Source organism: Salvelinus namaycush, chromosome 16 (genome assembly GCF_016432855.1).
Source record: "Salvelinus namaycush isolate Seneca chromosome 16, SaNama_1.0, whole genome shotgun sequence".
Classification (NCBI taxonomy): domain Eukaryota; kingdom Metazoa; phylum Chordata; class Actinopteri; order Salmoniformes; family Salmonidae; genus Salvelinus; species Salvelinus namaycush.
In genome coordinates, this window is record NC_052322.1 from 7,428,874 (window position 1) to 7,443,092 (window position 14,219).

Here is a 14,219-nt window from a genome sequence, read left to right on the forward strand (position 1 = left end):
AACGTGCCCGGTGCTTCACATAGAAATGCATCAAAATCGCACTAAACGGATATAAATTGCTATAAAACGGTTTAAATTAACTACCTTATGATGTTTCTAACTCCTATATCGAATTAAATTACAGACGGATACATTTCACGTTGATAACCGAGCCTCTGAAAATGGCATCCGGAGGTCCCTTCCTGCGTAAGGGCGAGCGTCGAAAGGGGGGCTACTCTCACTCCTTGGTCTTTTATAACCTCTGAGAGCTACCTAGAAGGCCCATTCCACTTCTCATTGGTTACTGACATCCAGGGGAAGGCGGGTGCAGTTCGTGTCGTTCCATAGGATAGACAGAGACCTTAAAAACTGATCTGAAACCAGAGCTTCGCTCTCAGACCTTTCACTGTCTGTCATGGATTTCGCTGTAGAAAGAGTTCTGGGTCACCCACAGACATAATTCCAACTTTGTATGAAACTAGAAAGTGTTTTCTATCCAATAGAATTAATAATATGCATATTGTACGAGCAAGAATTGAGTACTAGGCAGTTTAATTTGGAGACGACAAAATGCTAATTCGGAACAGCACCCCCTGTAGTCGCAAGAATTAATTAAGGGCTGTACTGGGAACATTTAAAGACAGGATCTCTCAGATAAAAATACATCATTCAGTGGCGTATGCTTTAAAGTCTGTACTGGGAACAGTTAAGGCAGGATCTCTCAGATCAGATAAGAAGACCTCATTCAGCTTGTGTATGCTTTAAAGTCTGTACTGGGAACAGTTAAAGACAGATGGTGTCGCCAACCGCCTACTCGAAGGAAGCCCTTGGTAGACATAGTTATACTCACTAATACTAAGTACAAGAGTGTTTTTCCATAGTACTTGGCTGCTGTCCCCAATGCAACTACATAGAGTTGCTTCGCTGGAACTCGTGTGAGATTTTAGATTCCAACTGTCCATCTCCCTTTACCTTGTCACTCACTTATCTGAGTCCCTGTACTGTATGGCAGAAACATAGCCAGTCCTTTAAACCATAAGTGCAATTCTCCGCTCAAATTTGCTTGTGACAAGTTGTGTGTGTGTGCATTCAGCTAAAGAAACCGAAATCTTCTCCTGGTCCACTGGCTGAGTTCCGAGGTTGCTCTTTCCTTTCCTTATTATGACAGCTGCTTTGACGGCACACTTCCTTGTTGTGTCTGCAGCAGTGCTCCTATTGTCCTCTCCGTCATTAGCCGTTTCCTACACAATGGCTAATTAGCTTTCTCATCTCCGTCTGCCTCCCCTCCCCGACTCAGTTAGCTAATCCCGACTAATTAGCAAAGAAAAGAGCCTTGCAGCCCCAAACTGTCTGTGTGTGAGTGTGTGTGTGTCTGTGTGGGTGGGTGAAGACTAGGCCACCATTGTTATACAAAATGGACCGCCTGGGTGGGTAGCACTGACTTCAGCCAATGTGCCCCTGACAGACTGCATAAGCCTTCTTACTGTCATAAGCATGCACAGTGCTATCGTAAGGATGACATAATGCCTGTTGTAATGCATTCCATTTGCGTTTCATCTTCAGTGTCGGACAAGAAAGGGGCCTACATGCCGTCCTTTAGTGGCGACTCTTACCTGGAGCTGAAGGGATTGCACACCTACGGTCACGCTCTCCAGTAAGTCAAATGCAAATTCCACTACACACAGACATGCAGACACACACGTATACTCACACACGACACCATGTGTGTCCACGAAGACACCGTCACTGATATTTGAGTGTATTCCGGTGCTGTATCGTAAAGGCATATTGATCTCCAGGAGTAGGTACACAGGAGCTGTGACTTGCTGTGATGGCAGATAGATACTTAAGCTGTGCCTCCAGCAGGACAGTCTGGTGATGAATTGGATATCGTTAAATGGAACTGAACAGATAATTGTCCTCCTGCTTAGAAATACTATTCCATAGAAATATCATGAATGAAATGTTTATGTTGTCCTCGATGGTGGGAATTATTTTCAGTCTTGTGTAGGTTACACGAAAGATCACACAAGTACAGCTATCGTCACATGCAACATTGTTACATGATGTAAAGACCAGATGGACATAACAGTAGACAGACAGGCATGGTAGACAAGTGTTTAACTTCTAGTTCCTCCCAAACCCGGATCCGGGAGCACCCCCATCAGTAAAAAAGCTGACTAGCATAGCCTAGCATAGCGTCACAAGTAAATACTAGCATCTAAATATCATTAAATCACAAGTCCAAGACACCAGATGAAAGATACACATCTTGTGAATCCAGCCATCATTTCTGATTTTTAAAATGTTTTACAGGGAAGACACAATATGTAAATCTATTAGCTAACCACGTTAGCAAAAGACACCACTTTTTTTACTCCACCATTTTTTTCCTGCATAGGTAGCTATCACAAATTCGACCAAATAAAGATATAAATAGCCACTAACCAAGAAACAACTTCATCAGATGACAGTCTGATAACATATTTATTGTATAGCATATGTTTTGTTAGAAAAATGTGCATATTTCAGGTATAAATCATAGTTTACCATTGCAGCCACCATCACAACTCTCACCAAAGCGACTAGAATAACTACAGAGAGCAACGTGAATTACCTAAATACTCATCATAAAACATTTCTGAAAAATACACAGCGTACAGCAAATGAAAGACAAAGATCTTGTGAATCCAGCCAATATTTCAGATTCTTTAAGTGTTTTACAGCGAAAACACAATATAGCATTATATTAGCTTACCACAATAGCCAGAAACACAAGCCATTTACCAGCAGCAAAGGTTAGCGATCGTAACAAACAAGCAAAAGATATATAATTTTTGTTATAATTTTTGACTAACCTTCATAAACTTCTTCAGATGACAGTCCTGTAACATCATATTACACAATGCATATAGGGTTTGTTCGAAAATGTGCATATGTAGCGGCACAAATCGTGGTTATACAATGTGATTAGTAGCCAAACTTCAAGCAATCTGTCCGGCGCCATCTTGGAGAGGCACCTAATCTAATCGATAACTAATCATAAACTTGACTAAAAAATACAGGTTGGACAGCAAATGAAAGATACATTAGTTCTTAATGCAACCGCTGTGTTAGATTTTTAAAATTAACGTTACTACTACATACAGCGTGCGCTAAAGCGAGACCGCACCGAAATTCATGGCGGAATTATTGTTTAAAATTTTTCTACATAAATACGAATTAACAGCATAAAGACTTCTTACTATTTGATGAGCTTCCATCAGAATCTTGGGCAAGGTGTCCTTTCTCCAGAACAATCGTCTTTTGGTTGAAAGATGTCCTCTTCTCCTGTAGAATTAGCAGCTAACGCTAGCTATGTGCCGGAGAGGTGTCCAACTCGCGATAGCGCGTGACAAAGAAATTCCAGAAAATCGCAATAAACTGATATAAACTGCCTTAAGTCGGTTTAAATTAACTACCTTATGAAGTTTTTAAGACAAAAATCAAATTAAATCAGAGCCGGAGATATAGAACTGCTAAAACGAAAGCTTTTCAGGACGCCATGGTGATGTCCCTCCTGCGTCAGGCCCCCCGTTGAAAAGGTCGGACCTTCCGTTCCAAGAGCTTTTATAGTGCCCCAGATGGTGCAATCCACTCCATTCAAATTCTCACCGCTTACTGACATCTAGAGGAAGGCGTATGCAGTGCATGTAGCCCCATAGCTTAAATGGGAATTTATAAACTGACCCTAGAACAGAGACCTCGATTTCAGAAATCTCACTTCCTGACAGGAAGTGTGCTGCAGAATGAGTTCTGTTTCACTCAGAGATATAATTCAAACTGTTTTAGAAACTAGAGAGTGTTTTCTATCCAATAGTAATAATAATATGCATATTGTACGAGCAAGAATTGAGTACGAGGCAGTTTAATTTGGGAACGAAATTATTACAAAGTCCAAACAGCACCCCCTATTGAGAAGAAGTTTTAAGGGATAGGCGTCCCGTCAACGGGACAGTTGTAAATCACCCAGCGCCTTGGGTCACGATTGCGGATTTTAGAGAAACAAATGTCGGTACATATAAGTGTGTTATATCGGCTGAAAGCTTACTTTTAAAAAAATATAACTGCACTGTCCAATTTACAGTAGCTATTACTGCGAAAAAATACAATGCTATTGTTTGAGGAGAGTTCCTAACAACAATATACTTTTTTCACCGCGATAGGTTTGATAAATTCACCTCTGAAGGTGAAATGTGTACTTACATTCTGAAATCTTTGATTTATCATCCAAAGGGTCTCAGAGATAACATGAAGTGTTGTTTTGTTAGATAAAATCCTGTTTCATATCCTAAAAAGGTCCATATAGCACGCATGATCCATTTTGTATTTTCACTCGTTCAATTTGCAAAGAAAGGAATCTGTGAAAATCTCATCTTTAATGTTATTTCAACCAGTCAAATCACGTTCGTATGTATTCCTCGGAGATTCTAGAACGTAACCAGACTTCACAATATCATTAGGGGTGTAGCATATCCTATAGGACACCATATTTGGTCAGAGAGCGATGCCTTCATGGCACGCCGATGACGCGGGCGGTCTTCACTTGAACGACTCTAACTTTGTCAAATAAGCACCAATCGGGGTCAAACAAAGCTAGCTAGATGGCCAATGAGCTGGGATTTACGGGAGTATCGGAAACCCTGTATCTGTCATAAAATGTAGCTACTGACCTTGTATGACAGCATGCCTTTTCATTTTGCACAGAAATTATATGAATATTCAGAGTTATGAAGTTATGAAAACTGGTTGTTTTGCAAATGTTGAACATAATATGGCTACTAATACTGGAAAAGCTAAATCAAAGTCCAAGAATACAGATGTGACGATATTCTTGCAGAAAAATGTAATATGATTGCAGATGTCTCCCTCGATTTGCCCAAATATACCTGGGGACACACTAAAAGTCTTGTAGTTCACTCATACTACATGTTATCCATCCACTTTGCACATACACTGCTGCCATCTTGTGGACACCACCGGAAGTACAAGCAGAGTGATGGCTGGAACTGGGACGTTTCTGTTGCATTTCAAAGATGGTGGTAGAAAAATATATATATATTTTCTTTGTATTTTCTTCTACCAGATATATTGTGTTTTATTCTCCTACATTCAATTCACATTTCCACAATCTTCAAAGTGTTTCCTTTCAAATGGTACCAAGAATATGCATATCCTTGCTTCAGGTCCTGAGCTACAGGCACTTAGATTTGGGTATGTCATTTAGGCGAAAATTGAAAAAAAGGGGGGCTATCCCGAAGAAGTTTTAATACCAGGTCTGGCCTCCATTCCACGATGGTGTTTGTTTACCATTGCTGTTGGTCTTCTGTCTGTTTGTTTACTGCTGTTTTTTATGTTTAGTCTGGCGCTTGTTTACTATTGTTGTATGTTTTTTTGTCTGTGCCTGGTGGTTTACTCATGTTTGTGTTTTGTCTGCAGCCAAAAGGTCAGCATGACGGTGGTGCTCATGGCTAACGAATCCAACGGCATGATATTCTACAATGGCCAGAAGACCGACGGCAAAGGGGACTTCATCTCCCTCTCCCTCAACGACGGCATCCTGGAGTTTCGCTACGACCTGGGCAAGGGCCCAGCCGTCATCAGGTGGGCACCACACTAGAACCCCATAGTGACTCTAGACTGAAACCCCATAGAGACTCTAGTCTGAAACCCCATAGTGACTCTAGTCTGAAACCCCATAGTGACTAGTCTGAAACCCCATAGTGACTCTAGTCTGAAACCCCATAGTGACTCTAGACTGAAACCCCATAGAGACTCTAGTCTGAAACCCCATAGTGACTCTAGTCTGAAACCCCATAGTGACTCTAGTCTGAAACCCCATAGTGACTAGTCTGAAACCCCATAGTGACTAGTCTGAAACCCCATAGTGACTCTAGACTGAAACCCCATAGAGACTCTAGTCTGAAACCCCATAGTGACTCTAGTCTGAAACCCCATAGTGACTCTAGTCTGAAACCCCATAGTGACTCTAGACTGAAACCCCATAGAGACTCTAGTCTGAAACCCCATAGTGACTAGTCTGAAACCCCATAGTGACTAGTCTGAAACCCCATAGTGACTCTAGTCTGAAACCCCATAGTGACTCTAGACTGAAACCCCATAGTGACTCTAGTCTGAAACCCCATAGTGACTCTAGTCTGAAACCCCATAGTGACTAGTCTGAAACCCCATAGTGACTCTAGTCTGAAACCCCATAGTGACTCTAGACTGAAACCCCATAGAGACTCTAGTCTGAAACCCCATAGTGACTCTAGTCTGAAACCCCATAGTGACTCTAGTCTGAAACCCCATAGTGACTCTAGACTGAAACCCCATAGTGACTCTAGACTGAAACCCCATAGTGACTCTAGTCTGAAACCCCATAGTGACTCTAGTCTGAAACCCCATAGTGACTCTAGTCTGAAACCCCATAGTGACTCTAGACTGAAACCCCATAGTGACTCTAGACTGAAACCCCATAGTGACTAATCTAGATCCCTATGTTGACTTTAGTTTAGAACCCCATAGTGATTCTAGTCTAGAAACAAATAGTGATTCTAGTCTAGAAACAAATAGTGACTCTAGTCTAGAACCCCATAGCAACTAATCTAGAACCCCATAGTGTTGCAGGTCTTAAACCGCATAGCAACTAATCTTCTAGCCCATAGCAACTCTAGTCCAGATCCCCATAACGACTCTTATCTAGAACTCCATAGCTACTCTAGTCTAGAACCCCGTAGCAACTCTAGTCTAGACACCTATTTATTTTCATTTTACCTTTATTTAACTAGGCAAGTCAGTTAAGAACGAATTCTTATTTTCAATGACGGCCTAGGAGTCCTTGTTAACTGGGTTATTGTTGTCTCTTGATTTTGGATTGTACTTGTGTGTGTTGCTTTGAGACGTCCCTGACCTCTTGGCTCGTTTGTCTGCTCCTCTCATGCAGGAGTAAAGATAAGATCAAGATGGGCGTGTGGAACACAGTGAATCTGGAGAGGGCCAGTCGCAAGGGAGAGATCAACATAAACGGAAAGGACCCAGTCAGGGGAGAGTCGCCGGTGAGACAGAGAGAGCTAGCATGCTAGGCTAATCATGATTATCATGATTTATGATTAGCCTAGCTATTAGCATGCAAGGCAAACTGGATATGAATATACTCTGCATAGCTGCTAGCATGCTAGGCTAATCATGATTGTCCTGATTTATGATTAGCCTAGCTATTAGCATGCAAGGCAAACTGGATATGAATATACTCTGCATAGCTGCTAGCATGCAAGGCTAATCATGATTATCATGATTTATGATTAGCCTAGCTATTAGCATGCAGGGCAAACTGGATATGAATATACTCTGCATAGCTGCTAGCATGCAAGGCTAATCATGATTATCATGATTTATGATTAGCCTAGCTATTAGCATGCAGGGCAAACTGGATATGAATATACTCTGCATAGCTGCTAGCATGCAAGGCTAATCATGATTATCATGATTTATGATTAGCCTAGCTATTAGCATGCAAGGCAATATCCAGCTTTGCTTATGCTTAGCCTGCGCTACTGTGTGTGTGTGTGTACATGCGTGTCACTGTAGCACCACATCCTTGGCCATGCATACAGGCCCTTATCAATGGAGCTGTTCAACTCAGTGCACTCTTTACTCCGAGTGCACTGATGATAACACACCAGACAAAACGCTTACCTAGTTGAGGTCGTCCATAAGGCCATACACGTTACCAGGGTTGTGTTTGAAAACACATTCCACTCTATTCTGATAGCTCGTCAAGGTAAGAAATAGTACGCTGGAGACATAAAGGGCACGTTTGACAGGCAGTCTCTGATTTGGAAATGTCTTATTTCCCTCCTTTTTAGAATCCGTTTTATCTGCCATCTTTGCATCTGCTGAAAGGCCGGTACAGAAGTATGATCTTGTTCTTATTTGCTGCAGTCACGAAAAACATCCTCCATGGCCTGAGTGGTATATACCCATTAGTATGACTTTACTTATTCCTTTTAGCTCCTAGTGAAGCAAAGATCCCCAATAGTGCAGCCCATTAATATGTACATGCAAGTTTCATTGTCACATGCACAAGTACAGTTATTATCATTATTACATTATTTTAACCCATGCTCTTAAACTCTAGGGAGGTAGATATGTAGATGGAGAGATGGGAAAAATAAAGACTGATAATCAAGCAATAAACCAGGTACATGGGCCTAAGTGAGAGCAATCTAATAGCCAGATACAGTATGTCTGCAAGTCATCCAATTATATTAAACAGAGTAATTTGTGATTAGGAACATGTACACCCGCATGCAAGTCAACTCCAAAGCCACCGCCTCCAGAATGCATGCTGTCACTTTTTCCTCTTTTCTTTTTGTCTTCCTGTCCTCCGTAAAGTAATTGTGTTTCCCTACTGCAAAGGAGGCAGAAAATCGTATTAAAAGACGAGAACAGGGAGAGGGTGAGAAAGATAGGGGTGAGTGGAGGCCAGTGATGGAGGAGCTCAATGCATAGAGGCCCCATGCAGGATATAGTTGGCAGCTAATTTTCTCCTACTCCTGCATTTACAATGAAGATGGGAGCCAGGAAGTCCCACTGCACTCAGAGAGCCTAGCATCTTTGATATAGATACCTTATATAAAGTTATTAATTTATACCTGGGATGGGAATTTCTGTGATTCAGGACATCTAAAAACAGAATATTTCAGTCAAATCCAGAAGGAGATTTTAAAAAGACAATTTCACGTCAAATCCATGCATGCTTTTTCTCACAAACAGAAATAACACTGTCTGCATTGGCTGGCAAATGGTGGATCCAAATTATGTTTGAGCCACAGCTGCAACTTCCTTAAGCACAATTATTGTTTCTCATTTATTTTTAGTGGCAGCCTTTCTGTCTTGTCCATGACCTTCAGGCTTCACAGTTTGTGTTGTGTTATGCGGTTTTATGTTGGTCCGGGGTGTGCATTTGAGTGTGTGTGTTGCCTGTTTCTCCACACACCACCGTCCATTGATCTCGCTCTTCTGATAACCTTTTTCCCCTCCCGTGTTCTTTTCTCTTACTGTGTGCTGTCTGGAAACTAAGAAATCACGCAAGGTAATAAGACAAGTCCCATCCACCTCCTTTGACATATTTCATATCGCCACTTTCAGCTCCAATTTCAGTTCGCCACTTCTCACCCCCATGCTCCACCATACGACAGTTATTAGACTATAGAACTGACAGGGGAAAAGGGTCTGTATTTAGTACTAGCATTTCATACACTGTACCAAAGTAGAGACATTTGTTAAAGAACTAGGTTTGGCTTTCACCTCAGTCCGTCTGCTGTGGAGGCGGAAGGAGGAAGTGAGGGAAGTTATCTTTCTGGCCGCCATTATTCCTCGCAACAATGAAACTTCTTAAGGCGCTTTCTCACCAAGTCCGTTATTTTCATCTGAATAATTTCAACAACAAAAAATGTATAAGAGCGTGTCTTGTTTATGACACCGTTCCCACCAATTGTGAGATACTGTACTGCCGCAATCCGTCACTTATTTATTCGGAACAGGTTCTATTTTTGTGTCTTTTAACATGTGAAAATAAGCTGTTGACCGATAGTAATTGTTATCTGGGACAGTGGCAGTCAGGCGGTGCACTGACAGGTCGGTGGGTTCATTGTGTGAACGAAATAATGATTTCATTAATTTCTCTCTGCCTGTTTTTTACATTTGCAATGCTTCAGTGGAGCACGGTACCAATTTAGCCAAATTGCTACACATCACTCTCGCCATTCAAACTTCCCCGCAAATTCAATGCCAACGATTTAGCCGATTTTCTAGCCATTCAGCAAGTAAGGGGATCATCAATGCTTCTCTCCTTGAATAGGCCTAGGCCTATAAGTACATTTTTTGTTGTTGCTTGAAATACATTTCAAACTGTATCGTTGGTCAATATCTAAATATAGAGGCTACTTGTTCAAGAGCTAGAGAGAGGGGGAAGAGTTGCCAGTGGAGATGTGTGAATTGCGCGAGGAGTGAAGAAGGAGATATGCAAGTTAAGTTAGTTAATATATGAATGCATAATTCGAATAGCCTATACATTAGGCTATGTATTATATGCCTGCTAAAGTGAATCTAGGTGATCATCTGCCAGAGTTTATCTTTTTCAATAAGTGGTTGCACAGATTTAGATAAAGCACTCAAATGTAAAATGTAGTGTTAACATAACCACCCGTTGCTTCACAAAAATGTATCAACGGGTGATCGTTAGGCTATGGATAAGTTGTATGCATGTGTTTCTATTTTCTAATGGTTGTCAATTACATCTTCATATACCCTAAATCACAGTTGTCTCTATCTCCCACTTAAAACTTTCCTCGTCAATTTACGCGATAGGCTACATTGATTTAGCATTATCCTATAGACTCGTTTTTGATATCCTACAGAAGTGATTTGAAGCTAAGGCAAGGTTATTGCAGTAATACGTTTTTGGGGAAGGAGAAACGTGATTTGCTTATGTCTGAGTGAGATGCGCTTCAGGCGACTTTGATTGATGGGTCCTTTTAGGTGGGCGGGTGTGCGTGTATGAGTTCGCTAATTTTCTATGCTTAGCCTGTCTAGGCTTAATCTCTTTAATCCAACAGAAAGAACATTTAAGTCAGCAAGTGTCATGATGTACAGCATATGTGCGAGGAACGACGACAGGTTCCAGTTTTGCATCTCCTCCACTTATTGAATGAAACGTAGCCATTCTCCATTCATGATCAATCCTATAGGATGAATAGCCTATCCTAATATTTTCAGTAGCATATTATTTTTCCAGTAGCCTAGTATATGATTTGCTTCTCATTAAATGTGTCTCTCTAGCCACTTTGAACAAGTAATTGCCTTTGAAAATGACCTCAGCAGCGTTGGTGATGTTATGCAAATTCTTCGGACTGGTTTAGTCCGTCAAAATCGGAATCTGTATTTTTGGGGGAATTGGGATGAAAAGATCGCAACGCAGTTGATGAGAAAAGGCTGCGTGGGCGGAGATATCTCACCGGCTCTGTGTGGCAGTCGAGAGCGAGAAGAAGATCAAGGAGAGAAGAATGAGAAAGGGAGTGAGGTGCCAAGCAAGGCTGTTCTTTTGTCATCAACATTCTCTTCTCGAAAGAGAAACAAAATGTTCTACATCAACTCACTTACTCACTTGATCACTCACTCACTTGATCACTCACTCACTTGATCACTCACTTACTTACTCAATCACTCACCCATAACAGCACTGGCATTACCAACAACACCCATGCCATTAGATATACTGGTCTGTTACCAGAGTTAGAGTATCTCATTCCAATTCACTCCTCTTCAGGAATCTAATATGACCTTTCAAATTGATAGAAGCCATGTTTATTATACGATGGCCAAAGTACAACTTCATAATAATGGACTGGATGTATATATCCAAATGGTTTTACAATGTAACTGGGAGAATTGCATGTCAACTTGTATCGAATACAGGTTGAGTTGATCCCAACCCGTTACTCTTCACTTGATCATTGCCTTCAGCTAAAGTGGGCACTTAGTCCTTCCCACAAGAGGCAGCCATAGCTGGACTGTAGGTGACCCAACTGACTGGGCTCTCGGAGTCCACTCCAGGTGCACCACACAGCCGTGCGGTTAGCGAACCCCCACTGGCCTCCACCCTCCAGCTCCCATCTCAAATAGAAGTACAATCCCATGCCAGCTCTCAAACACAACCGATGTTTACTTGGCAACTTCCATCATTTTTTACACCAATTACCTCATCTTTTCCCTCTAGTAATTACTGGCCTACATAAAAAGAAATATCCGCAATTCCTCCCGAAGAGGGGGCCTGTACTTTCTCTTTCGTAATTGAAGCCAATTCCCCTGCGGGTTGCTGGATGAACCTGATTTCATGGTCCTCCACCACACAAATTAACAGCCAATTATAGGCTGCTGCTCGCTCGGCGCCGGAAAGGTCTTCAGTACAACCAGTCATTCATTAGAGAGACTTTCATAAAAATAACGGCATCCATATCGTCACTCCAGCCGCACCAGCTGACTTTCTATTGTAGCCCTTTCTTGTGTTTTGTACCAGATAACAAATAATTGACTGCTTGGCGAGTTGCACAGAAATCAATATTTTATCAAGTGTATTGATGTGGAAAAGGTGGTAGCACAGTTAGTGAATTGTCCTGCATGCACTATATAGATATATCTTTCAAAGGAGAAATATTTTTCGCTGGGGCAGCTATTAGTCTCATTGTGCTACTGTATGGCTCAAAAACTAAAAAACGAGTCTCATTTGAATCAAAACAGAAGCGATTGATCAGGTGTGGTTATAGTCCCTGTGGTAGGGTTCTAGACCATGTGGTAGGGTTCTAGTCCCTGTTATTCTAGAGTTCTAGTCTGGTAGGGTTCTAGTCCCTGTTATGGTAGGGTTATAGTCCTTGTGGTAGGGTTCCATACCCTGTTATTATAGGGTTCTAACACTTGTGTCCTATCTCCAGAACCAACACACCGCTCTCAACCTGAAGGAGTCTCTGTTCGTGGGTGGTGCTCCTGATTTCAGCCGGCTAGCGAGGGCCGCCTCGCTCAAAGATGGCTTCAAGGGGGCCATTCAGAAGGTGAATATCCTGTCCCCACACACACTATTCATACAAAAGCAGATATTTTTTGCCAGACACCCTGTTCAAAAGGTTGTGCAAAAGTTTCTATACATTTTACCAATTATCAACAACTATAAATGATTTCATTTAAAATAGGTAGGTTTTTGACATCTGTTAACTGTGACACAATGTTGAATCCACCTTAGACATGGATACATATATTTTGACACGATTTAGTGATGGACAATAACTATCATCTGCCTAAACATGATGATCTTCACAGTGACCCCAACTATTGTAAGGTCAGCTGTGTCTGAGTGTTGTTTTAGTGTTGTAGGGTGAGAACTGTGCTGACACAGAACGAAATACAACACAGTCAAATCTGTATCTACACTACCGTTCAAAAGTTTGGGGTCACTTACAAATTACCTTGTTTTTGAAAGAAAAGCACATTTTTTTTGTATGTTAAAATAACAAATTTTAATCAAATTGATCAGAAATACAGTGTAGACATTGTTAATGTTGTAAATGACTATTGTAGCTGGAAACGGCTGATTTTTTTTATGGAATATCTACATAGGCGTACAGAGGCCCATTATCAGCAACCATCACTCCTGTGTTCCAATGGCACGTTGTGTTAGCTAATCCAAGTTTATCATTTTAAAAGGCTAATTGATCATTAGAAATCCCCTTTGCAATTATGTTAGCACAGCTGAAAACTGTAGTCCTGGTTAAAGAAGCAATAGACTAGTTGAGCATCTGGCGCGTCAGCATTTGTGGGTTCGATTACAGCCTCAAAATGGCCAGAAACAAAGAACTTTTTTCTGAAACTCGTCAGTCTATTCTTGTTCTGAGAAATTAAGGCTATTCCATGTGAAAAATTGTCACGAGACTGAAGACCTCGTACAAGGCTGTGTACTACTCCCTTCACAGAACAGCACAAACTGGCTCTAACCAGAATAGAAATAGGAGTGGGAGGCCAAGTACATTAGAGTGTCTAGTTTGAGAAACAGATGTCTCACAAGTCCTCAACTGGCAGCTTCATTAAAAAGTACCCGCAAAACACCAGTCTCAACGTCAACAGTGAAGAGGCGACTCCGGGATGCTGGCCATCTAGGCAGAATTCCTCTGTCCAGTGTCTGTGTTCTTGCCCATCTTAATCTTTTCTTTTTATTGGCCAGTCTGAGATATGGCTTTTTCTTTGCAAACTCTGCCTAGAAGGCCAGCATCCCGGAGTCGCCTCTTCACTGTTGACGTTGAGACTGGTGTTCTTGAAATGTGCTTATTGACTGACCTTCATGTCTTAAAGTAATGATGGACTGTCATTTCTCGTTGCTTATTTGAGCTGTTCTTGCCATAATATGGACTTGGTCTTTTACCAAATAGGGCTATCTTCTGTATACCCCCTACCTTGTCACAACACAACTGATTGGCTCAAATGCATTAAGAAGGGAAAAAAATCAGACAAATTAACTTTTAACAAGGCACATCTGTTCATTGAAATGCATTCCAGGTGACTACATCATGAAGCTGGTTGAGAGAATACCAAGAGTGTGCAAAGCTGTCATCAAGGCAAAGGGTGGCTACTTTGAAGAATCTCAAATATAA

The 14,219-nt window shown here is 41.4% G+C and overlaps 1 protein-coding gene across 1 annotated transcript in view; it reads left to right on the forward strand.

Moving 5' to 3' along the window:
- Window positions 1–14,219, forward strand: part of LOC120060868 (agrin-like) — a 376,729-nt gene that overhangs the window by 336,873 nt on the left and 25,637 nt on the right. The window contains exons 28-31 of the mRNA XM_039010276.1: window positions 1,543–1,633; window positions 5,458–5,622; window positions 6,965–7,076; window positions 12,513–12,629. Of these exons, the coding sequence (XP_038866204.1) occupies window positions 1,543–1,633; window positions 5,458–5,622; window positions 6,965–7,076; window positions 12,513–12,629 (485 nt within the window). The remainder of the gene's footprint in view (window positions 1–1,542; window positions 1,634–5,457; window positions 5,623–6,964; window positions 7,077–12,512; window positions 12,630–14,219) is intronic.